The sequence below is a fragment of the Adiantum capillus-veneris genome, chromosome 1 (genome assembly GCF_014529385.1).
Source record: "Adiantum capillus-veneris isolate H3 chromosome 1, ASM1452938v2, whole genome shotgun sequence".
Lineage (NCBI taxonomy): Eukaryota > Viridiplantae > Streptophyta > Polypodiopsida > Polypodiales > Pteridaceae > Adiantum > Adiantum capillus-veneris.
Genome location: NC_140931.1, coordinates 67378684 through 67404021, shown reverse-complemented (window position 1 = coordinate 67404021; position 25338 = coordinate 67378684). Strand labels below are relative to the sequence as shown.

Below are 25338 nucleotides of genomic sequence, written 5' to 3'. Positions count from 1 at the left end.
TGGTGTTTGTGAGCGCTAACTTGCGCATGCTTGCCAAGAGCGTCACACACAAGGCAGATCCTTTCACTGAGTGGGAGATGGCACAAGAGAATCCATCTATGGCCGATACTCTTTTGGAGGAGCTAGAGGAGGATTTCGAGCCTCAATGCGAGCCTCCCGAGCCGGAGCCCTCATACGTTGTTGACGACCTCGACTACGACGACGATGTGGAGATTCAGCAGGCGAGCACTTCTTGAGTTTGATGATCATTGATCACTCGACTCTCGAGTCTACGACTCTACCTACTACATAGCCCTTTGTACTTTTTGTTATCCTTGAGGCCTCAGGCTTGTCCTAAGTCCTTTAGGCTTTTTGACTCTTGAGCCCTTGTGGCATGCACTTCTCATTTTGTATCCGTCGATCATCGATGTTTTATTAGCACATTTCAGCCTATATGACTCGTGTTCTTTGGTCTATTTAGTGTAAATTTATGGTCAAAGTGATGCTCTATGTGTGTGGCATGTGTGTAGGTCAAAAAATGCCAAAAAAACTCTCTTTTTTTTTTGCCGTTCCGACCCCCGTCCCCGTTTCCTGACTTTTGCCGTCTCGACCCCGTTCCCGACCCCGACCCGCCGTCCCATGTAACTATGGATGGGAGTGCCCAATGAGTTAATATGGAAAATCATGACTCTATACAGATAAGTGATGGGACATGTGCACACTCCAAAGGGGATATCTGATTGGGTTCACTCCACTATTGGAGTGAAACAAGGTTATCCATTGTCTCCTACCTTATTTGATATGTATATGGATGAGGTTTCTGACTACATTGACAAAGAAGGTAACAGAGGTGCCCAACTAGTAGGGACATGGATTCCATTGTTGTTATATGCTGATGATATTGTGTTGATCTCTAACTCACCGGAGGGTATGCAGCGATATTTGGATGCATTACATAGCTTTACAGAGGATAGTGGATTGTCTGAAACCTTGATAAAAACAAGGCTATGGTATTTAACACCACACCGCAATGGATCGGGAGATCAGCATCCACATTCACTTATGGTCAAGAGACTGTGGAGTACACGATGCATACATCTATCTGGGGGTAGTCTTCACTGGGCCAAGGTTTTCCTTGAAGAGAGCAACAAAGACTAGATTGACCATAGCGTATGCGGCCTTGGGAAGATTGGAGAGGATGTGTTTGCAAGTGCAATTCTAGGAACCCCGAACAAAGCTCTGGCTCTTCGATACCTTGGTAGCTTCAGCTATGCTCTATGGGGTTCAAGTTTGGGGACCCTCTGTGGGTCAAGATGGTCAGAGAGGTATGGAGAGGCCCTTGATATCTATGATCTCTCCGCTCATTAAAGCCAAGGCCTCCGTGCCGCACAAGATCATCAGAGCTGAGTTAGTAGCCCCCCGTATGGAGATAGAGGCGCTTACCAAATTAGTCCCTTTATGCACAGCTTATGGGATACTACCAGAGACAGATATGCCAGATTGGCTCTCGAGTCCTCTAAATAGTTAGCTTTACAAGGGGACACATCATGCTGGTATGCACAAATGTCATCATGGTTCCAGATACGTGGCTTCAACATGGACAGACTATCTTCCTTCCAATACTCCCTTGATGCACCATTGTTGTCTCTCATGAGGGTGGAGATTACTAGACTCATTCGCCAGCCTCCAGGGCCTGACCCGGTTGGACACCAGGAGGACATGGATAGAGCCAACACAAAAATTGGGCACGAAGATGGCTTTCTATAGAGAGCATCTTCTCCAACTCATAGAGGATGGGTTTGTGATCCGATCCAACTATATAGATACACATGTATCTCATGGGTTACTTACGATGTGCTATCGGTCAGATACGGACTTCCTCGCACGAGCTTGAGATTGAGACTGGTAGATTCAGAGGGATACGAGCAGCCAACAAGATATGCTGCCTATGCCATAAAGAGCCAGAGATGGAGATGCATTATATATGTCAATGCACAGTGTATTACGAGATATGGGGTCGGTTCCACTGTCTATTCGGAGAAGGCTTCGGACCTCTCTCCAAAGTCATGAACTATCAGGAGCAGAGGATTCGAGCCATCCTGGCTTGACACCCAGAGTACATATGAGGATGGATTCATCACCCATTGTATCACCCTCTTGTATTGGGAACCTATGGTATCAATGATCACACATCCCCCACACAACTAGATAGTACCACTTATTCTTAGTACCTCTTTTTTGTACCCAGACATGGTATAAGATTCACCAGTTTGTAACAGTTTGGTCTCATAGGTCATTTTGGCCTTTTGAAGACGTCAACATATCATTTCATTTCATCTCTCTCTCTCTCTCTCTCTCTCTCTCTCTCTCTCTCTCTCTCTCTCTCTCTCTCTCTCTCTCTCTCTCTCTCTCTCTCTCTCTCTCCGTCGTGCTGCCTCTGCAACCCCCCCCCCCCCCCGCCCCCCCCCTCGCGCTTCGCCTGCAGCCCCGCCCCTGCTCACGCGCTGCCCCTGCTCCCCGCCGCGCCACTCCTGCAGTCCCACCTCCCCTCGCGCCACAACAGATGGGAGTACCCACAGAGCTCATTTGGGGAGTCATGGCATTATACAGGTCAGTAGTGGGGCATGTACGCACCTCAAAGGGTCTATCCACACCGGTTCACTCCACTATTGGGGTGAAGCAGGGTTGCCCGCTCTCTCCTACTCTATTTGGTATGTATGTGGATGAGGTTTCTGACTACATTGAGAGAGATGGTGATAGAGGTGTGCAACTGGCAGGGACATGGATTCCACTATTGTTATATGCTGATGATATTGTGTTGATCTCCGACTCTCCGGAGGGGATGCAACGTCACTTGGATGCTTTGCATAGGTTTGCCCAGGAAAGTGGTTTGTCCGTCAACCTTGGTAAAACCAAGGTCATGGTATTTAATACCACCCCACAGTGGATCAGGAGGTCAGCGCCCGCATTCACATACGACTAGGAGACAGTGGAGTATTCAGATGCTTATACTTACCTTGGAGTGGTTTTTAGTGGGCCAGCATTTTCATTGAGGAGGGCAGCAGAGACTAGATTGACCAGAGCCCAAGCAACACTGGGTAGATTGGAAAGGATGTGTTCACAGGTTCAGTTTCAGGAGCCTCGGACGAAGCTCTGGCTCTTTGACACTCTGGTGGCTTCTGCATTGCTTTATGGAGCTGAGATTTGGGGACCTTCATTGGATCACCACGGGAGGACAGGCCGCACTGATGGATGGGGGGACATGGAGAAGCCTCTGGTCTCTATGATCTCGCGGCTCATTAGAGCCAAGGCTTCTGTACCACGTGCCATTGTCCGAGCAGAGCTAGCTGCCCCCCCACTAGTGGTTGAGGCGCTCACCAAATCTGTTTCCTTCATACACCGCGTGTGGGAACTTCCCAGAGACAGATATGCCCGCCTTGCACTTGAGTCCTCTCAACAGTTAGCCATGCAGGGAGATACAGCAAGCTGGTATGGGGAGATGACATCATGGTTTCAAGCACATGGGTTCAGCATAGACAGTTTGCCTCCTTTCCAGTACTCACTGGATGCACCCTCTCTGACTCTTACACAGTCCGAGATCACCAAGCTCATCCGCCAGGACCTGACTCAGCTAGACACGAGGAGGACATGGATACAGCCAACCCAGGAGCTGGGCACGAAGATGGCTTTCTACAGAGAGCATCTTCTCCAGCTTACGGAGGACGATTTTGTGACGAGGCCCAGGTACATGGACACCCACTTGTCTCATGGGGTCCGATGTGCTATTGGCCAGATACGCACATCTTCACACCAGCTACGGATCGAGACTGGGAGATACAGCGGAGTACCAGCAGAGGCCACGACATGCCCCCTATGTGACATAGAGCCTGAGACAGAGTTGCACTACACATGCCACTGCCCCGTCTATTACGAGATACGAGGCCGCTTCCACTGCTTGTTCAGGAGGGCTTTGGACCACTCTCCAGAGTCATGCGGTACGAGGATCAAAGATGCTTGGGTTTGTTTTTGCTCGAGCTGCGCAGACACAGAGAGAGCCTGATGAGAGGAGAGGCTAGCCAGCATCAGAGACAGATCACAGACTTCTTTAGAGCAGACACTAGACACCCGGAGGAGTTACTACCACAGCAGAGCTCGCCGCCTCACACCAGAGGCACACTGATCGATCGGGCGACCGAGCTGGGGAGATCCAGACGCTCGCGACTACGGAGGACTACACAGCATCGACGGAGGCTGCATCAAAGGATTCAGATCACTTTGGCCCGACATGCACGACGCCCGGTCAGACTACTGACCATGGAGGAGATTGATGAGATCCGCCAGCGACCGATGCTGGATCTCTTGTGATTTTAGCTATCCCAGCTAGCTGATTAGTTCACACCTTGGAGTTTAGGATTCCATAGTAGTCATTTAGTCATTTTGTCATATTGTCATTGTCATTTTCATTTCATTTTGTTACTTTTGTTACTCAGACTTTGTATCAGATCCACCACATTGTAACTTTTAGGTCTCATAGGTCACTTTGGCCTTTTGAAGACGTTAATATAACATTTCATTTCATTTCATTCTCTCTCTCTCTCTCTCTCTCTCTCTCTCTCTCTCTCTCTCTCTCTCTCTCTCTCTCTCTCTCTCTCTCTCTCTCTCTCTCTCTCTCTCTCTCTCTCTCTCTCTCGTCTGTACTCTATCGCTACCCCTCCCTTGCCATACCTCCTCACGCTCCCCCACTCGCCCAGCTACCGCGCCCGCTGCTAGTGTGAGTGCACACGTACGTTTAGTGACTCCTTTGCGGACGGCGATCAAGCATGAGGAAGCTGAACGATAAAGCCGACCCCCTAGAGGATGCCATTCAAAAGTGCAAAGAGGAAATGACGAAGATCATTACCAAGATGAACCGCAATCTCTTTAGCACAATAAACATGCTCGAAGGACGCGTGTTGAACCAAGAGAGCAAGATAAGTACGCCAGAAGACCGAGTGACGACTCAAGAGGAAGAGATTCCGTCACTCAAGAAAGATCTTGCCGAAGCACGATCAAGAAACACACTGGAAGAGGGCGAACTGCAACCCTCAGTAATCGAAGAAATCAACACGATCAAGGAGCAAGTACGGGCCATCAAAGAGGGAGAAGAGCAACACAAAGAAATGACGACTTCTTGGGTGGATGTTCTTACCAAAACTCAACAGAAGGCGGATGAAGCCGAGAAATGGATCAAGGTGGCCAAGAAAGGAAAAGGCAAGGAGATAACGCCCACGTCCACACCCACTATCATTAATCAGACACTAGAGGAGGAGCAAAGAAGACGGGTATGCACTTTACATGTGAGAATTTGCGGTCTTAAAGACAAAGGCAATGTGGACGAAGAAGTAAAAGAACTCACAGCCTTGATGGGGGTTCATGAGCCGACGCACACAAGGGCATGGAGAGTGGGCAACATAAAGAAAAATGGAAGAAGTGGAGAAACCTCAAAAGAAAGAGCATTCATCCTCCGTTTTCCCTCCATGGAAGCGAAGAAGTCCTTCTTGAAGAAAAGACCAACTCTTAAAGAGACTGGCATCTTTCTCGGGGCTGATCTCACCCTCTCGCAGATCACTCATATGCAGGAAGTAATACCGGAGATTGGAGCGGCAAGGGGAAAAGGCAAGATTGCCTTTTACCGAGATAGAAAAGTGGTAATACTGGAGCGACGCTCCACATGACGGTGCGAGACTTATGGGACCACACTCAAAGTGGCTGCTTGGAACTGTAATGGATCTATGCGTCTTGATGTGGGTGCTTTTGAGGATAGCTTTACTGGAAGAGACATCATCTTTTACTCTGAGACACACCAAGCCCCTGGGCAATCCATGCCCCACATCAGTGGATACAGGTGGGAGACAGCTTACAGACAGGAGACACGCTCAGAGCACAGAGGGCGGGGCTCAGGGGGAGTGGCAGTGTTATTTAGAGAGAATCTGCAGCCACTGATACATATAGCTCGCAGGGATGAGCAGGCTAGGTACATGTGGGTGAGATTAAAAGCAGAGACAGGCAGATATCTCTACCTAGCTATTTGCTACTTTCCCCGAGTACATCAGTTTATGCATCACCCAGAGGACAGTCCCCTTTCTCTATTTTGGATGATGACATATGGGAGTTCTCTAGGGATGGTGACATTATCATCCTAGGGGACTTCAATGCTAGGATTGCCCATCACCAGGCAGTGTTTTATGATACTTCAGAGGAGATGCTAAGAGAGCTAGATGTTGTAGAGACGGGACTGTCCAGACTATCACACGATGTGGAATATACTGAGTATGGGCGACACCTGATAGACATGGGCACCGCACATGGATTGGCCATCTTGAACGGCCTACAAAGATTTCCTGCTATACGGGAGGTTTTACATGCTTCCCACACAGACATGGAGCCAGCACAGTGGACTATGTCATGACACAACCGAATCTCATCTCTAGTATCCAGGATCTCACAGTTGGGCCCAGACCGATAGGGGTGGCAGTGGATCATGCTCTGGTTTCGATGACCATCTCCTTCCAGTTCAGTGTAGCACACACGCCACAGGTAGCAGTCCCTACTCGCTACACATTCACACAGGAGACGGATTCTGTATACCTGGACGGGATCTACAAACGCCTATGCATTGAGGACCCGGGGCGAGACCTCTGGAGGAGCTAACTACTATACTGACACAAACATTACATGATGCAGCAACACAAGCATACCCACACACCCAGCTTGAGCAGAGCCGCCGATCAGGGAGCATGCCTCAAAACAGCTCGTACGATGAGGAGTGCCGCCAGACTAGAGCCAGACTTCAGAGGGAGGTGCTTTTGGGGGACGTCACTCACAGACAGTCACATATTGACTTCCGACGCCTGGTGCGGCGGAAGAAGAGTGCTTTTTTGGCTCGACTCGAGCAGGATCTATATCAGCTATTCTTGAGTCAGGACTCGCGTGAGGCGTGGCGGCTCTTTCATGAGCAATCCCCCCCCCCCCCTGCTATTTCCTCCACAGACCTGGGGTCAGTACACAGTACTTGGACAGCCGCCCCTCCCCAACCCCCCCGATCCATGCCCACACACATGTGTTTTTTTCACCGTTGAGATGGTGAAGAAAGCTATTGACAGGATGAGGATTGGGAGAGCATATGATCATGATGGCTTAGTCGCTGAGCATTTCATGCATGCCAAAGACCTACTAGCAGAGCTTCTAGCAGTTATGTTTAATCGTGCCATGTGTGAGGGCCTACCGGACACTTGGAGCCTATCTACGATCGTACCTATCTTCAAGTCACGAGACCCCATGGAGCCTGGGAATTATCGCACTATTATGATTGGGCACACACTGGCACGGTTGTATGCATCCATTCTTGAGCAACATCTGAGTAGATGGGCAGAGAGGGAAGGAATGCGTGCAACTGGGCAAGCAGGGTTCAGGAGAGGCTTCTCTACTCTTGACCATGTCTTGACACTCACGGCCATCATCGAGGAAGGCATATCTCATGGGAGACGGATCTATTGTAGCTTTGTGGACTTCCGTAAAGCTTTTGACACAATACCCAGAGCTAGATTGATGCGCAGATTACAGGAAATGGGAGTACCCACAGAGCTCATTTGGGGGATCATGGCATTGTACAGATCAGTAGTAGGGCATGTACGCCATAGTTACCTGGAACGGGAACGGGAGGGTCCGGAATGGGATGGGAACAGGGAGGAGGAGGGAGGGCCAGAACGGGAACGGGGCCGGAACGGTCGACTAAAGTAAGGTTTGAATTACCTCCATTCAGCTTAGTCCCGAATCAACTCCTAAACAGCCCCCAAACTACCCCCAAAACCTGCCCTCAAACTGGCCCAAATATGTCCCCCAAACAACCCCAAATGCCTACTTTTACTCGTCCCGCCCAACGTTCCACCGTTCCACCTCATGTTCAACCCCGTTCCCCCCCATTCGGGAACACCATTCCGGTTACACCCCACTCCGGAACGGCGTTCCGTTCCCGAATCCGTTTCAGGAACGAGACTCGTTCAGAACGCCGTTTCGGAACGTTTGGGCTGTGTTCCACCCATTCCCTGTTACACTGATGTACGCACCCCGGAGGGACGTTCTACACCGGTTCACTCCACTATTGGGGTGAAGCAGGGCTGCCCGCTCTCTCCTACTCTTTTCGGTATGTATGTGGATGAGGTTTCTGACTACATTGAGAGCAATGGGGATAGAGGTTCACAGTTGGCAAGGACATGGATTTCACTTTTGTTATATGCTGATGATATAGTGTTGATCTCCGAATCCCCCGAGGGAATGCAACGTCAATTGGATGCTTTGTATATGTTTGCCCACGAAAGTGGTTTGTCTGTCAACCTTGGTAAAACCAAGGTTATGGTGTTTAATACCACCCCACAGTGGATCAGGAGGTCAACACCTACATTCACATACGGCCAGGAGACTGTGGAGTACACAAATGCTTACACTTACCTTAGAGTGGTTTTTAGCGGACCTACATTCTCACTCAGAAGAGCAGCAGAGACCAGACTGACTATGTCACAAAACGGGAGCGTACACGAGCACTTAGAAATCTGAAAAATAAATACTTTGCAAATGTGAGAGAAGGGAGAAGATCGACACATTATTGGGGATCAGAAGATGGGCTGGTCCCCCCCCCCGTCAAGAGTATTTTTTATTCAAGGAGAGTCGTATACAAGCACAAGAACCCGAGGAAACCCCTCCGTTCTGTAATCTTAGACCCGAAGGTCGTTCTTTCCCGTAAAGGACTTAGGCACGAGGCCGTACTTTCCCGTAAGGGACTTAGGCACGAAGCCGTACTTCCCGTGAGGGACTTAGACGCAAAGGTCGTACTTCCCGTGAGGGACTTCCCGTGAGGGAGGATTCCTGCAAAAACAACTACACAAAGCAACAACTTGCAGTGCGTATCGACAACTTATACCTGTCGCTCCTCGCTCGGACAAACGACCTCCGTACTCCGTCGTCACACGAACCCTCGCAGATTCCCGTCGCCACACTTTGCTCCAAAACCTCAACGCTAGCACTTCTTGCTACTCCTTGCGATCTCCCTAAAAGCTGAACGCTACCTGCCTCTTTATAGGCCTTGGCACCCGACGGGAATAGGGCACAAAAGCAAAAGCTCTGGCGCTTCTAGAGAGAGGAGAGAGAGAGATCGTTGTTTTCAGCCCATCCATACAGCTTGCGTAGGTTTTTTACGTAAGGATTTGGGGCTGCTTTATTTTATTAATAAAAGGGACCGGTCACTTAAAAGTGGCCGGCCACTTATAAAATAAAGTGTGAACCTGTTCAAACTTTTAAAAACCACTCCGTTAGTGAAAACAATGCTACACGAACACATTCCAGGCGTCCCCGGGTGCAGAACACCGCACAGATGCAATGCAGACATAAATTCCTCGCGGGAAAGCATCTGCCCTCCCGCGAATGTTCTTGCTTTTCGTAAAAAGCTTCTTTGAACCCATCTTTATTCTTGTGCTTGCGTTCTTACGCGTATTTTCTTACTCAGTTCGGATTTCCTCCTCAGCTTACGGAATGCCCCCTTTCTAATGCACCCGTCACCCATCATGTGACGCATCAAGGGCACTCGTAACCTGGCCCTTTCCACCGAACTTACGGAAACTCCTTCGCGATGTTTACCGTCACCCATCAAATGACACATCAGAGTTGTCTGTTCTTGATGGCATTTCTTGTAACTACAATCTTTTAACAGTTCTTAGTGTACACAATAAAATATCCTAGAAAAAGAAATTAATCATTAAAAATAAGAAAATAGTCCAATTAGCAACATCCCTCTGGCTTCTAAACAGTTGACCTCAACTGTAGTGCTTGGCCATATACCTCTAGTATCTCGGGATAAGCTGCTTATTCCTCCTGCGTCATCCACTGAGCATCTAGATTCGAATAGTTCTTAAACTTAACCAAATACTTCTGTGTTATTTTTCCGGACTTGAGGGGCCGCTCCTGATGACTTACTATCTGCTCCGGTTGGAGTATTTCTTCTGTTTCCTCAACCTCAGGAGGTTCCTCAGCACTAGGCTGACTCGGAGGCGGCCCCACATACAGCCGAAGTAAACTGACATGGAAAGCATTATGGATCCTCCAATTAGGCGGTAGCTCTAATCGGAATGTGACATCATTCACTTGCTTAGTGATCTTAAACGGCCCATAATAACGGGTAGAAAGTTTTACCACCTTCCCCTTATGAGACGCTTGTTTCTTAAGTCTTGCCTTCTCAAACTTGAGTAAGACTAACTGTCCGACTGTTAAGTCTAGATTCCTCATGTGCTTGTATGTAGCTTTCTTATGCTTTTCCTGAGAGCGTAGAATAGCTCTCCTAACTTGCCCGTAGGCTGTGTCCAAATCCCAAACAAATTCATCTGCTGCAAAGATCTTATCCTTAGTTAAAAGGATCGGTGGAAGCAAAGGCTTACCATAGAGAATCTCAAAAGGTGCTTTCCTCGTCGATGAGTGTATGGTATTGTTATACGCATACTCGACAAGGGGCAAATATTTCTCCCAGTCAGATTGCCGTTCTGACACATAAGCTTTTAACATATCCAATACTGTGGAATTGGCTATTTCACTTTGCCCGTTCGTTTGAGGATGGTAGGCACATGAAAAATTCAACTTCGTACCAAGATTATCCATCAAGGCACGCCAAAAATTTCCTGTCATGCGAGGATCTCAATCACTCACAATAGACTTAGGCATTCCATGATGCTTAAAGATCTGTGCCAGAAAGACCCTAGCCATATGATCTGCTTTGATCGTTTTCTTGACTGGTATAAAGTGTGCTTGCTTGCTAAACCTGTCCACAATGGTCCAGATCGCGTCATTTCTAGTTTGAGTTCTAGGGAGGTCCATGATGAAGTCCATGGCAATACTTTCCCAAGGTTCATTAGGCACAGGCAATGGTTGTAGCAACCCAGGCGTCTTATGCCGATCATACTTCACTTTTTGGCAAACCAAGCATTCCCTGACATACTTATCAATGTTTGCTTTAAGGCTAGGCCAAAAGAAATATCTTTCCATTGCTAAGGTCGTAGGGAGAATACCCCGATGACCCGCATAAGGCGAAGCGTGTGCTTCATCCATGATCTTCTTTCTTATTGGTTCCGCCACACATATGGCCTGATGGTGGTAGAGATAACCGTCCCGAATGGAATAGGGAAACTCATTCTCTCCACGATGTAGCTTTCCCCAAACGGTGGAGAAGTCTGGATCATTCGGATACAAATCCGGTAGTGCTTCTAATTCTTGGTGATACACCGAAGTGATAGCGTTCACCCTTGGCCGCCTAGACAATGCATCCGCGACCACATTCTTACTCCCAGCCGTGTGAAAGATCTGGAAGTGAAACATAGACAAAAAATTTGCCCATCTCATTTGCTTCTCAGATAGTTTCCTTTGCGTAAGAAAATACCGCAAACTCTGGTGATCAGTCTTGATCACAAAATCCGCTCCTAGAAGATAGTGCTTCCAGTTGGATAAGGCGTGAATCACAGGCGTAAGTTCCTTTTCGTAGATTGATGCATGCAGCTCTGCATCCTTAAGCCGTCTGCTTTCGTAGGCCACTGCATGGTCTTCTTGGTTTAACACTACTCCGATGCAATCGCCTGAAGCATCGCAGTGAACCTCAAATGGTTTCCTTAAGTCAGGCACTATCAAAATAGGTCCATGGCTTAGCAAGTACTTGAGCCGATCAAAAGCTCCTTGTTGTCTCGATCCCCATCTGAAAGGAATCTTCTTCTTTGTCAAATCATGAAGTGGTCCTGCTACATGGGCAAATCCTCGGACAAACCTTCGATAATACGAGCATAATCCCAGGAAGCTACGTACATCATGTACCGTAGTGGGAATAGGCCAATCTTCTACCACTCGGATCTTGGCAAGATCCATACTCACTTGATTGTGAGAGACTATATGGCCGAGATAGTGTATCTCTGAGAGAAAGAACTCGCTCTTCTTTGCATTCACATGCAACTCATGCTTTCGCAATTCTTGAAACACTAGGTCCAAGCGCTTCCGATGTTCCTCTTCTGACTTAGAGAAGATGAGTATGTCATCAAAGAATACTCCCGTAAAAGCTCGATACGGGCTGAAAATGCGGTCCATCATGCGATTGAACGTCGCAGGAGCATTGGTCAAGCCGAAAGGCATTACCAAAAATTCATATAGTCCAAAGGTTGTGCGGAAAGCAGTCTTATGGACATCCTCAGGGGCGATCCGTATCTAATGATACCCACTCTTCAAGTCTATGCGACTAAAGACACTTGCACCCTGCAACTTATCAAGTATATCATCAATCCGAGGGATCGAAAAGCGATTCTTGACCGTGATCTTGTTTAAAGACCTATAGTCTATGCACATTCGAAACGTGCCATCTTTCTTCTGCACCAGTAGAAATGGAGAGCGGTAGGGTGAAGCACTTGGCCGTACTAACCCTTTCTCTAGAAGCTCGTTGACTTGCTTCAAAATTTCCTCTTGCTGAGCAAGACTCACCCGATAAGGGGGTTGATTGGGAGGCGAGCTACCCGGTATGAGATCTATGCGATGATCTTCCGAGCGTACCGGAGGTAGTTCATCAGGGAGTGTTTCCGTGAAACAATCTTTGTACTTTTCAATAAATTGAAAACGCTTAATTTCCAGACTAGAGAATGAATCCCCACTAGTTTTATCCTTCTCACGTGCAAAAATCAAGTAAGCAGAAACACACTTCTTCATTTCTTTCTTAATGGAGATATGACTTACAATTGGGAAATGCCTATCTCCTACATCAGCATGAATCTTTATTTTCTTACCCCCATGATCAAAAGTGAGGGTCTTTTCCACATAATCGGGGACAGGTGTCATGTGGAAGTGCCATGGCATACCCAAGATGATATCACATCCCTCGATGGGTGCCATCAAAAATGATTCGCGGTCCTTGTACTCGCCAATCCGAAGATTGAGCTGTCCTTGCACGGGAGTTGCATTGGTTGTCAACCCCTCGAATGCCGATCCGGATGTAACCGGTGTGCCAAGCTGAGCCGGTGTGAGGCACAAACGTTCCGCAGTATCAAGGGAGATGAGGTTATCTGTGGATCGGATCATAAAGAATCAGTACTCGCTGGTTGTTCAAAGACCCCCAGCCCTTCAGAAGCTGACGCTTCCCTTTCTCCGTTTCTGTGTTTCCTTGAACATCTGGAATTGAGTTCGAGCTTGGTGGAGCGGGTTCCTTCCTTGCTTTATCTTGCCTCGTAGGGGCGTGTTCTTGCCATTGCTGCTTTAGCGGGCAATCCGGTTTCATATGTCCTTTCTCACCACAGTAGAAGCATCTTCCTTCCTCTCTGAAAGTTTGAAGTTGAGTAGGAGAGAGATACTTAGTTCGCTTGCCATTGCCCTCTGGCTTCTTAGAATGATTATAGTCCCTAGATGGAGGACGTTTCCTTCCTTGGCCCCCTTGGTCATCGTAGACCCCTCTTTGTCTCGCACGGTAAGTGCTATGCTCCATTTTTCTGGGCGTCCCAGTTGAGTGCAAATCCTCAGCAATGATTGCTGACTCCATCATCCTCTGAAGAGTGTCATGCGGATACACCTTCATACTCTTTCGAAGCTGCGATTGGAGACCCGCTTGGAACTTTCGTTTCTTTTCCTCGTCGGCAATCTTCATGAAGGGAGTGACCTTCAGAAGAACCGACCAATACTTGTCCACATAGGTCATTACTCTCTCATGTTCCTTCTGGGCGAGCCAATCCCATTCCTTTCGTATGTCCTGCTCGAAGTCAGGCGGAAGAAACTGTTCATAAGATTCAGATTTGAATCTCTCCCAAGTTCTGGCCTGAGAACCTTCCAGAATCTTGGCTAACCACCAATTACTTGCCGTTTCCTTGAGGTGCATCCCCACATGGCGCAATTTGGATCTTTCTGTGAAGTGCCAATTGGTAAAGGCGACTTCAAATTGTCTGATGAAGGACAGTGCTTTGGAGATATCTCTCTGTCCGTTGTAGGTTTCGAACTTGATGTCCTTGTCGCCCGATTTGAAGACTCTCATGCGATGATGAGACTTACGACCATGCTTCTTGAATCGGGGCTTATCTTTAGGTTGATGTAAGGTAGTAGTAGTAGCGGCTTCCTTCTTTTGGCGAGAAGATTGAGAAGTAGAAGTATAATCAGGAGAGTAAGATGGAGATGAGATAGAGATGTCCTTGCTCTCGTCTGGCAAAGAGAGCGCTTTTTCCTGGCCTTTCCTTGGAGTTGGCCGTTCATTGCGATCCGAAGATCCTTCGTGCACCTCGGCACGTTCTTCTTCTCTTTCCTCCTGTGGTCTCACGCCAACAGTGTGGTCTGGATGCCCGGCTGCATCGGTTCCATTCGTTCTCTTCATTCCGCCCAAGAGCTTTTGGACATCTTGCAATAGTAAGACTTGTTGCAAATCCGCAAGCTGAGCTCGCACTTGTTGAAGCTCCTCTTCAACGCTTCTCCCTTGACTCGACATGGTTCTTCCCGTTCTTCCCAGAATCGTCCTTCTTTGCAGAGAAAGAGAGGAGTCCGAGCTCTGATACCACTGTCACAAAACGGGAGCGTACACGAGCACTTAGAAATCTGAAAAATAAATACTTTGCAAATGTGAGAGAAGGGAGAAGATCGACACAGTATTGGGGACCAAAAGATGGGTTGGTCCCCCCCCCCCGTCAAGAGTATTCTTTATTCAGGGAGAGTCGTATACAAGCACAAGAACTCGAGGAAACCCCTCCGTTCTAATCTTAGATCCGAAGGTCGTTCTTTCCCGTAAAGGACTTAGGCACGAGGCCGTACTTTCCCGTAAGGGACTTAGGCGCGAAGCCGTACTTCCCGTGAGGGACTTAGACGCAAAGGTCGTACTTCCCGTAAGGGAGGATTCCTGCAAAAACAACTACACAAAGCAACAACTACACAAAGCAACAACTTGCAATGCGTATCGACAACTTATACCTGTCGCTCCTCGCTCGGACAAACGACCTCCGTACTCTGTCGTCACACGAACCCTCGCAAATTCCCGTCGCCACACTTTGCTCCAAAACCTCAGCGCTGGCACTTCCTACTACTCCTTGCGATCTCCCTAAAAGCTGAACGCTACCTGCCTCTTTATAGGCCTTGGCACCCGGCAGGAATAGGGCACAAAAGCAAAAGCTCTGGCGCTTCTAGAGCGAGGAGAGAGAGAGAGATCGTTGTTTTCAGCCCATCCGTACAGCTTGCGTAGGTTTTTTACGTAAGGTTTGGGGCTGCTTTATTTTATTAATAAAAGGGACCGGCCACTTAAAAGTGGCTGGCCACTTTTAAAATAAAGGGTGAACCTGTTCAAACTTTTAAAAACCACTCCGTTAGTGAAAACAATGCTACACGAACACACTCCAAGCGTCCCCGTGTGCAAAACACGGCACAGATGCAATGCAGACATAAATTCCTCGCGGGAAAGCATCTGCCCTCCCGCGAATGTTCTTGCTTTTCGTAAAAAGCTTCTTTGAACCCATCTTTATTCTTGTGCTTGCGTTCTTATGCGTATTTTCTTACTCAGTTCGGATTTCCTCCTCAGCCTACGGAATGCCCCCTTTCTGATGCACCCGTCACCCATCATGTGACGCATCAGGGGCACTCGTAACCCGGCCCTTTCCACCGAACTTACGGAAACTCCTTCGCGATGTTTATCGTCACCCATCAAATGACACATCAGAGTTGTCCGTTCTTGATGGCATTTCTTGTAGCTACAATCTTTTAACAATTCTTAGTGTACACAATAAAATATCCTAGAAAAAGAAATTAATCATTAAAAATTAAAAAAATAGTCCAATTAGCAATAGACTAGAGCCCACGCAGCATTGGGTAGATTGGAGAAGATGTGTTCGCAGGTTAGTTTCAGGAGCCCCGGACGAAGCTCTGGCTCTTTGACACTTTGGTGGCTTCAACATTGCTCTATGGAGCTGAGATATGGGGACCTTCATTGGATCACCGCGGGAGGCCGGGTCGCACAGACGGATGGGGAAACATGGAGAAACCTCTCGTCTCTATGATCTCGCGGCTCATTATAGCCAAGGCATCAGTACCACGGGCCATTATGTGAGCAGAGCTAGCGGCCCCCCCACTAGTGGTGGAGGCGCTCACCAAATCAGTCTCCTTCATAAACTGCACATGGGAACTTCCTAGAGACAGATATGCTCACATAGCACTTGAGTCCTCTCGACAGTTAGCCATACAAGGAGATACAACATGCTGGTATGGGGAGATGACATCATGGTTTCAAGCGCATGGGTTCAGCATAGACAGGCTGCCACCATTCCAGTATTCATTGGATGCACCATCTCTCACTCTTACACAGTCAGAGATCACCAAGCTCATCCGCCAAGACCTGACCCAGCTAAACACCAGGAGGACATGGATACAACCAACACAGGAATTAGGCACGAAGATGGCTTTCTACAGAGACCATCTTCTCCAGCTTACGGAGGATGGTTTCGTGACGAGACCCAGATACATGGATACCCACTTGTCTCATGGGATATGATGTGCTATTGGCCAGTTACGCACATCTTCTCACCAGCTGCGGATTGAGACTGGGAGATACAACGGAGTACCAACAAAGGCCAGGACATGCCCCTTGTGTGACATAGAGCCTGAGACAGAGTTGCATTATACATGCCGCTGCCCCATCTACTACGAGATACGAGGCCGCTTCCATTGCTTGTTACTCTCAAGAGTCATGGGATACGAGGATCAGAGATGCCTGGGTTTGTTCTTGCTCGAGCTGCGCAGACACAGAGATAGCCTGATGAATGGCGAGGCTAGCCAGTCTCAAAGACGGATCACAGACTTCTTCAGAGCAGACACGGGACAGCCGCAAGAGCCACTCCCACAGCAGAGCTCCCCCTCGTCTCACACCAGAGGCACACTGATCGACCGAGCAACTGAACTGGGGAAATCCAGGCGCTCACGACTGCGGAGGACTACACAACATCGACGGAGGCTACGTCAGAAGATTCGGAGCACTTTGGCCAGGCATGCACGACGCTTGGTCAGACTACTAACCATGGAGGAGATTGATGAGATCCGCCAACAACCGATGCTAGATCTCCTGTGATTCAGCTATCCCACAAGCCGCCCATTTTTGCTTAGTTCACATCGACCAATCTAGGATCCCATAGTATATATCTTTGTTTTGTACTGTTGTTATTTTGTTACTCTGACTTTGTATCAGATCCACCACCTTGTAACTTTCTGGTCTCATAGGTCACTTTGGCCTTTTGAAGACGTTAATATAACATTTCATTTCATTTCTTCTCTCTCTCTCTCTCTCTCTCTCTCTCTCTCTCTCTCTCTCTCTCTCTCTCTCTCTCTCTCTCTCTCTCTCTCTCTCTCTCTCTCTCTCTCTCTTATGATACCTTCACATCCTTCTGGGCAGCTCTTGATTTGCTGTTTTCAACTGCTTTTGTCTTCACGTTTTCCCTCAACACTTGCTTGCTCATATCTCCATCATCACCAACCTGGATTGAGTTTCGAGCATCTGTGTTCCTGCTTTTACCTCCATCAGGGTTCAAATCATCACCATTCAGTGGAACATCAATCTCTTTCTTAACGACCTGCAAATCTGAGTTTACTAGCAGTTCTGGTTGATTAATTTCTCCATTGTCAGACATATGTTGGTCCAGGTCTTTATCAGTGACCACATCCATGCAAGCATCAGATTCTTCTGGAGGAGACACATGTTGATCCAAGTCTTTATTAGCATCCAGATCCTTGCAAGCATCAGCTTCCTCTTCTACAGCTTGTGGTGTGGGATTATCTTGAAGCTCTTCCTTGTTGGTCTCGCCCCCATTGACATTTTGTATCGAATTGCTGCTAATAGTAGACTGACCAGCATTCTCTGAACCAGTGGCAGTGGCTTCACTTGCCCCACATATATCAACCTCATCTGAGGGAAGGAGTTGTTTGGTTTGGGCTTGAGCTGCTAGATGAGATAAAGCATTGTGCATCGTTGCCTCCTGGTCTTTCCTTTCTTCATGACATTCAATAATTTTTTGCTCAAGTTCATCAATGGTAGCTTTTACCTCTGCTTTTGCAAACTTCTTGGCCTGCCCAGGGTTTTTGTACAGCACATCTCAGTGCAAGTTCTTTGTAGCTCAAAAAAGTGGCTTGATGAATCAGCAGTTGAGAAATAGACTTACCTTTGTCACTATCACCTTAAAGTGATTCAATACTTCTTCTACAGCTAGTGCATGTTGATAGCTCTTCAACAGATCGGCAAGCTTTTTTATGCCCTTATCAGTATATGTTAGCTGTGAAAGGCAGTAGGCAATATTTTGCCACTGCTTTGGCTCTGTAATAGGATACAAAATTTTGTATTAGGAGTTTAGCTGCAGCAAGCAATTATTTTGAGTACAAAGGAAATCCATGATCAAGAGTATTCGACCTGCAGTGCCAGAAAATCTGTGGCAAAGTTTCTCAATCAATCCTTCCATTTGTTTGTCCTGCTCACAAGCAACCCATTTTGTATCAAGTACCTAAATGTTATTAGAGGCCATCATCCTCTTCTCAACTCTCAAGATCCAATGTCAAACTCATAGAGAACCAAATTCAGAAATTTTTCTACCACTTATCCAGGAAAATTCAATGAGACAAGATATGGCACAAAGCAGGCTTACCTTCTTAATGGAGCCAATAAGAAACTGCATGATATTGTTAAATGTTTCTTGCTGAAGATCGTTCATGCTGGAAAGGCGACTAAGAATATCAGGCAGAAGATTGTATATGGGATTGTTTCCTGTTCCAAGACACTATTCAATTCACAGCTCATGTAAGCCATAGAATAAAGTAGACCACAAACTTCACGCTTGAATACCTTTCTTTGAAAGCTCGTGAAAGAAAAGCTTGACAGAGTTAGAAATGCTCAAATCTGTGTCTTCTAACCGCAGGGTCATTTCTGTGATATGACCCTTCACTTTCATCATGTCATTCAGTATAAGGTGCGACAGAACCAAGACGGCATTCTTTCTTACTGACTGGGACTTATCATGAAGGCGGGCATAGACATGTTCAGTCCATGGTTCAAGAAGATTTGGGAACCTCACTGTAAGATCCCCAAGGGCTATTATAGAGTTTGAACGAACTGTCTCGTCGTCTGCATTTTGAGCTACTGTGAACAAAAGTTGTAAGTTTTGTTCACTGAGAAAACAGGTCAAGCATATCAGTACCTCGCAAGCTCCTTGACATTAAGTATAAGCATACTGAGCTTACCAGAAATCTGCATCAAGTACCATCAGCTTGCACAGAGCCAGCATCGTGGAAGATTGGAGTAATGGATACTGCTCATATCAAACAACATTGAGATAAGAGACCCTGAACAACATGCTGTGATCAAAACACCTATAGCCTCTTGTTATGAGAATTTGTACACATTAAATACCGCTTGCAAGAGGGTGAAGTTCCTGGCCACTTTTGCAACTAATGGAGCACAGGAACCAATCAAAAATTTTCTGGATTGCCCTCCAGAGAGAATATCCTTCTCTGTTCTCTCATGAAGGATATCAATTCTGACATCTTCTGATGCAGCCACTCCCAGCTCAGCATTTATATTTTCCTCCTGCAGACATGACAAACAGGAGGGTGAAACTAATAGACTTAAAAACAACAAAATAGCAGTTATGTCATGAGACTTGGTGATCAAATATCTGCTCCGTTGTAGAAGAATACTACCTTATTCACATCGTTTTGCATCTCACAATCCTGACTCTGAGCTGCTGCTCTCTCTTTATCATTCTTTTGCTTGCGGATTTTGCGAACACAAGATTCAATGTAGACAAAATGCTTCAAGGCGATGTGACCCACAAGGAAAAGGAATCTGCTTAGTGAATTTACAGAGACTGCACACTCTGCATCTCTTTCCTCTCCTTCATTTTGCATGTGACTGACACTGAGCAAAGATGAGTGGAATCTTCGTAAAAGGTTAGATGCGAATGCTTCTGGCATCGGATGCAGCAAATAAATGGCATTGACTGCCTGCTCAGCTGTTGCATACCAACTCTCTTCAGGAAGCCCTGATGTGATGATCACATTTGTCAAATTGTTGAACACCTTATGACTGGAAAGAAGTGAAGTATTATTTTCTCCTGAAAGCTGTTGAATGATATTACAGGCAGTCCTCGCTAGCAGCATGTCTTCTTTGGCCCAGCGACCAAACCCAATATCGACAACATTCTGCAAGTGTGAATACAGTATTTTTGGAGAAGATTTAGCAACCATTGCCAATACAACCAGCGCTCCACGACTTTGCTCTATGGTTGCACCAGGGGCATTGAAGGTAAAGAAATCCCACAAAGCCAACACCTAAACAAAGCAACTCAGTCTAAGAGACTTATTGTTGGATACCATGCATTAAAGACAATTAAAGGTACATCACCGCATTTTGAGAAACATCCCCTTTTGTGACCAAAGTTCCCACTATCTGCTCCATTGATGCAAGATCTCCAATACTGGCTTCCACTGTAAGGTTAATAAGATTCATAGCTGTCTCAAATGAGTTCTTTTTCACATATATAGTGTAAAATGCTGCTTCAACAGCATCATGAATTGCTTTTTCTTGAGAAAATATCTGGACAGGTGATGAAGAGAAATGCGCCCATGTTAAGTTTTCTATTCTGACTTACAAACTGTGATTATAATTAAGATAGGACACTGCAAAAGATTCAGATAATTCAGTAACTGAGACAAAAAAAGCATGACTGCAGAATTATCTTACTAAAGGGAGCATTTTTCGCAGACAAGACTCCGCCCCATCAACATTGAATTGTCGGGCACACATAAGCAGCTGAATGGTATATTCCACATCGCTTGCATTAGAGGATGCAAGTAACTGAATGAGGATGGGCATGGTTGATGCAGCACACTTTGTGAAGTATAAGCCTGCTTCCAATGATGCAACAAGTGCCCGGGTTTGTTCTAATCCTCCCACATCAGATGTTTGTAAGCAAGGCTGAGTCTGATCCACTGATTGGGATGGGCCACTATCTTCATTCACTGACTCCACATTTGACTGCATGGCATCTGGACACTGATCTGCATCAGGCACAGTAACTTCTTTCTCTCTCTCCTGGTGGACAGCATTCGCTTCTGGCATTTCATTGGAGTCTAAAGTACTCTTGATTGTTACTGCAGCATCATCCACTTGAGACTGTGAGCTCATACTTTCTAATTGTGTTTTATACTTCTCAAGAGTAGCCTCAAAAGCAGCTGTACGAAGCTGAGGCCCAAAAGGGTTGTATTGTAAGAGAGTGGCAAGTAGCTGCAGGGCACTCTTTCGGACAATTGCAGCTTTGTCTTCCAGCCGCCCAGATGCCATGTCAGCAACTTGATTCCATAATCCAATAGAAAGAGCATGCTCTTCACAAAGCTCTGCCCATGTTTGCAAAACCTTGCTCCTTGTATAGGCAGACACGTCCCTGCTTCTTTCCATCATAACATCGATCATAGCCTGTTTGCTACGTAGGCGACTTGTCTCACTAGCACTATTTATATCTACTTCTTTTGATGCTTTTGAAACCAACTTACCAAACACTGAAATTAAAGCACTGCGTATTTTGTATGATTCACCACCAAAATGAGGCATCAACACTCCTACATTTGTTGTGACAAGCCTTGGCAGCCGTTCTGCAAGTTCCACAAGGAATTTTCCTACATTATCTGCTCCTACACCATCACGGGCATAGTCCTTTGGATTCAATCTCCCTATTTCTCTTATAAGAGCTATTGCTAGGCTCCCATCATGATATTTCTTCTCTGCAAAAGCTACAGCCTCTGCTAGATGTACTGGTAAGTGCTCATGTTTGTGAAGGAGGTGAAGTATTGATGCTGTAGACTGGGCAACATAATGGTATTTGGTAGAGCAAGATCCAATCAAAGAGTATATAGCATCCATGGTGTCCTTATCTTTTACAATTGCAGGGTCTGCCAATAGAGAAAAAGCCCCCCTAAATATCACAAATCGGAGCAAAGTATAAGTATACAGTTGTTACATAGAAATCTTAACAAGCAAATGTTCTAGGGTACTGACTTAGCAATATAGGCAAGTAAAGTTTCCTCAGGTTGTGCTGCCCCAAAAAGCTGCTTCAAGTCTTCTTCTAAAGCTGCAGCAAGGAGGCGGATAATTCTGGCTCTTTGAGCTTCCCAATCCCATGGTTTTGGTAAATGCTTCTTACGGTTTGGTCTAGCCTGTATGCATCACAAAATAGTTAATATCAGCCCAGCATTCACATTGTTTTTTTTTCTGGCCAAGCACATAGCTCTTCATGCCACCTTTGCAGTTCCACGTGCAACTGGCTTTTCTTTCTCCATATCTGCTCCTGCTTCTTCTACAAAAGCTATGCTCTGAATGAAATAAGAGTAAATCCTGAAAGCATTTCTATGCGAATTTAAGTGACCTCCCAACGAGGAGGCATCAGTTGAAGCATCTTGGGCAGACTTCAACAAAGAAGTGATGTTTGGAAGCAGCACACTGAAATTTGAGCTAAGGCTTTCAATCAAGGCTCCTCTCATTGCAGGCTCCAACGATGAAAAGCCCCTGCATGTTAACAAAATATATTTCATAAGTAATAGCCGAGCACTTTGTCAGAATCAGCCACAAAGGCACTTGCCTAACAATAAACAAAAATTGATGCTGTTTCAAAAGGATCAAAAGTTTCTACTTACCTCACCAGAGAGTAAATATTATCGAAAATGTCCTGCTCTTCAACACAAAGAACTTCTTTGTCGGCCAGATCAAATGCCAAACCTATGTAGGAATAAGGGCAGAAGAGTGAGTTATGTAACCTAGCTTGGTCACATTCACATGAACATAAGTAAGATCCTTGAATGGATCGTGTTCAAGCCCACACAACCAAGATAATCCTTGCTTCACACTGCAATAAGAGGAAAACAGGCTACCCAAACATGCATTCAGGTCAAAGACCAGAAACTTGAAGTTACTGGACACTTTTGTTAGAGACCTCTTTCAAATATTCAGTAATCACAAGTGAGGGGAAATTCGTACAACGTTTTGCCAGGGCTTTTGAGTACCTTTTATTAGCTGTTCAACCTCTTCAGACTGCAAAGCCTCAATGTCGACAACCTTATGAGAAAAGAGTCGATGCCCGTCATCTTCTGGGGGAATCTCAAGTTCTCTGAGTGAGAGAGGAACAACAAAAGGAGGAGCTGAACTATAGCTAGCTTGCATGATTGCAGACAACCAAAAGCCTCGCAGTGGGCTTGAGTGCGTATACACTGCCTTAATTCAGCTGTTCCAGGTTCATGAGAGAAGCTCCGATCTTTACCATTCAGAGCCGAAAGCCTGCAGATGGAGCAATTGAAAGTTTTCTCTAAGTTGGGTTTGCGAAAATATCTCCATCTCTGTGATCCGGAGGTCCATGTGCCCCAAAAACGGAAAGGCGAGTTAAGAAATGAGCGAATTTTTGAAGCAGGGCAATGAGTTACCTGTATTTTTTTCCGAAAACTTCTCGCCTGAGAGAGGGGAAGACAGCATCACTGCAAGCTCGGGCTCCACGGACATTAAACGTCTATAATTTCCGGCTCATTTAAATTTTTGAATGCTGACTTTGGGAGGGAAAATGTGGAAAAGCAACGAAACAAGCTCACTATGGCCTACATAAGGCTATGAGAGAGAAAACAAAAAAGCCACACTAGTATTTTAAAACACTAGCTCGCGTGGTCTACTTTAAGACTAGGAGGCAGCTCAGGAGAATTGGTAAGAAAATGCAATAGAGCAGCAGGAGTCTTAAGGTGGGGGGAAGAAGCCAGATACTTCAAGAACTCCATCCTACATTGGTCCCCTTGGCTCTCCAATGTTGTGGATCTGCCACAAACTCCCTATTGGATTGAGACAGCCAAGAAGCTGAATAATAAGGGTCTGAACTGACTTGAGCACTTTTGGGACAGTGGCAACAAGAGTTGGAAAACCATTGACCTTATGGTTACCCAATACCAACTTAATAGCTTGGAGGTCTTGCTTGTCCACAAAGTGATGAAAGAGCTTGACAATCTAGTGATGCCAATCTGTGATTCGAAGTTGGACTGGAATGCCTTGAAATGGCCCGGAAGCAGTCTCTTGTGGAAACCCCATACTAAAAGCATCTATCAGACAATGATGCAAAAGAAGAATTGGTATAGCCCCCTTAACAAGATATGGAAAAAGCAATGGCCGGAGGAAAGGTGGGAGCATGTAATGGAGAACATATGGAAGCCAAAGGTTCCGCAGTACATGAAGGTTTTCTTATGGAAGGTTATTTGGGGTGCTCTATCGACGGGGGTGAAGATTCAGGAGAGAGGGATTGGGTCAGATCGATGCTTGGGGTGCAAGGTAGCTAGTGAAGATCTGGCCCACCTATTCATGGACTGCCCAGCTATCAAAGGCCTCGCAGGGAAAGTATGCAAGTGGGTCCAGAGATCATGGAAAATTAGTTTTTTCAAGACTGACCTATTCCTTGGAGGTAAAAATTCAGGTAGTCCTGCACTCCTCGTCAGCACTCAGATCGTCAAATACTTCTTCCTTCATAATGTATGGCAAACAAGGAACCGCCGTGTTTTTGAAGGAGGTTTTGAGGTGGCAAGCTTCGCAAAAATTATACAAGAAAGCAAAGTGCTAATATGGGCACTCAGGCACAAGCATCACTCGGAGGATTGGTCTAGGACTGCTTGTGCCTTGTTATCAGCAGATGGAATGCATAGGATGGGGCAAATCTTGGCCATCGGTAAATAAAAAATCTCAAAATGACAAGAGTATGGACCTTGTGTGTATCAAGGTTGTGGAGGCGGGTTCGTAGGGGTGGCTGCCCTGATAGCCGATGTAATTATGATCCCTGGATGTTGTCATGGCTTAACATGAGCATGACAAAACCTTGTAATTTTTTGGGCTGCTCAATATAATCCACTCACAATTGTGAGTTTTGCTAATAAAAAAACACTAGCTCGCATGACCCGTTTTACGGCAGGCGCTCTTACCAACAATTTTGAATGGCAACCTTAGGTTGGGTTCACATTAGGCAGCGTAAGCCATTGCCTTGAACCCTCCAACCAGTCATGCTTTTGGAAAGGCGGCCAATTGTTCACACAAAGTGGTGGAAGAGAGGAGTATTCTTGCCACGTCATGGAAGAATTCTCCTTTTTCTACCCCACACCCCCCCCCCCCCCCCCCCAAAACTCTTTCAACCCCTCCCCCCTTTCATAGAGGCTCTTCCACGCTAACACGAAAACTTGCAACCAATCGTATGCTTCATTGAAGTTCCTTCCACATGATGTGAACAGAAGTCCGGTGGAAGGAGTCGTCTATCT

General features: G+C 46.5%; 1 protein-coding gene across 2 annotated transcripts in view; it reads right to left on the bottom strand.

The window, feature by feature from the left end:
* LOC147464924 (binding protein) overlaps positions 1 to 23642 on the bottom strand; it is a 35351-nt gene extending 11709 nt beyond the window's left edge. Inside the window, exons 1-15 of one of the 2 annotated variants that reach the window (XM_086517097.1) lie at positions 23485 to 23642; positions 23071 to 23341; positions 22705 to 22786; positions 22312 to 22576; positions 22070 to 22227; positions 20759 to 21986; positions 20420 to 20611; positions 19717 to 20346; positions 19427 to 19603; positions 19258 to 19325; positions 18863 to 19185; positions 18666 to 18784; positions 18434 to 18491; positions 18189 to 18340; positions 17406 to 18095 (exon numbers count right to left, since the gene is read on the bottom strand). In XM_086517097.1, coding sequence (XP_086373223.1) covers positions 17406 to 18095; positions 18189 to 18340; positions 18434 to 18491; positions 18666 to 18784; positions 18863 to 19185; positions 19258 to 19325; positions 19427 to 19603; positions 19717 to 20346; positions 20420 to 20611; positions 20759 to 21986; positions 22070 to 22227; positions 22312 to 22576; positions 22705 to 22786; positions 23071 to 23227 — 4299 coding nt within the window. In that variant the 5' untranslated portion in view covers positions 23228 to 23341; positions 23485 to 23642. Of the gene's footprint in view, positions 1 to 17405; positions 18096 to 18188; positions 18341 to 18433; positions 18492 to 18665; positions 18785 to 18862; positions 19186 to 19257; positions 19326 to 19426; positions 19604 to 19716; positions 20347 to 20419; positions 20612 to 20758; positions 21987 to 22069; positions 22228 to 22311; positions 22577 to 22704; positions 22787 to 23070; positions 23461 to 23484 lie in introns of those variants that run through there. The other variant, XM_086517099.1, reaches the window with a different exon arrangement.
* Between the last annotated feature and the right edge of the window lie 1696 nt (positions 23643 to 25338).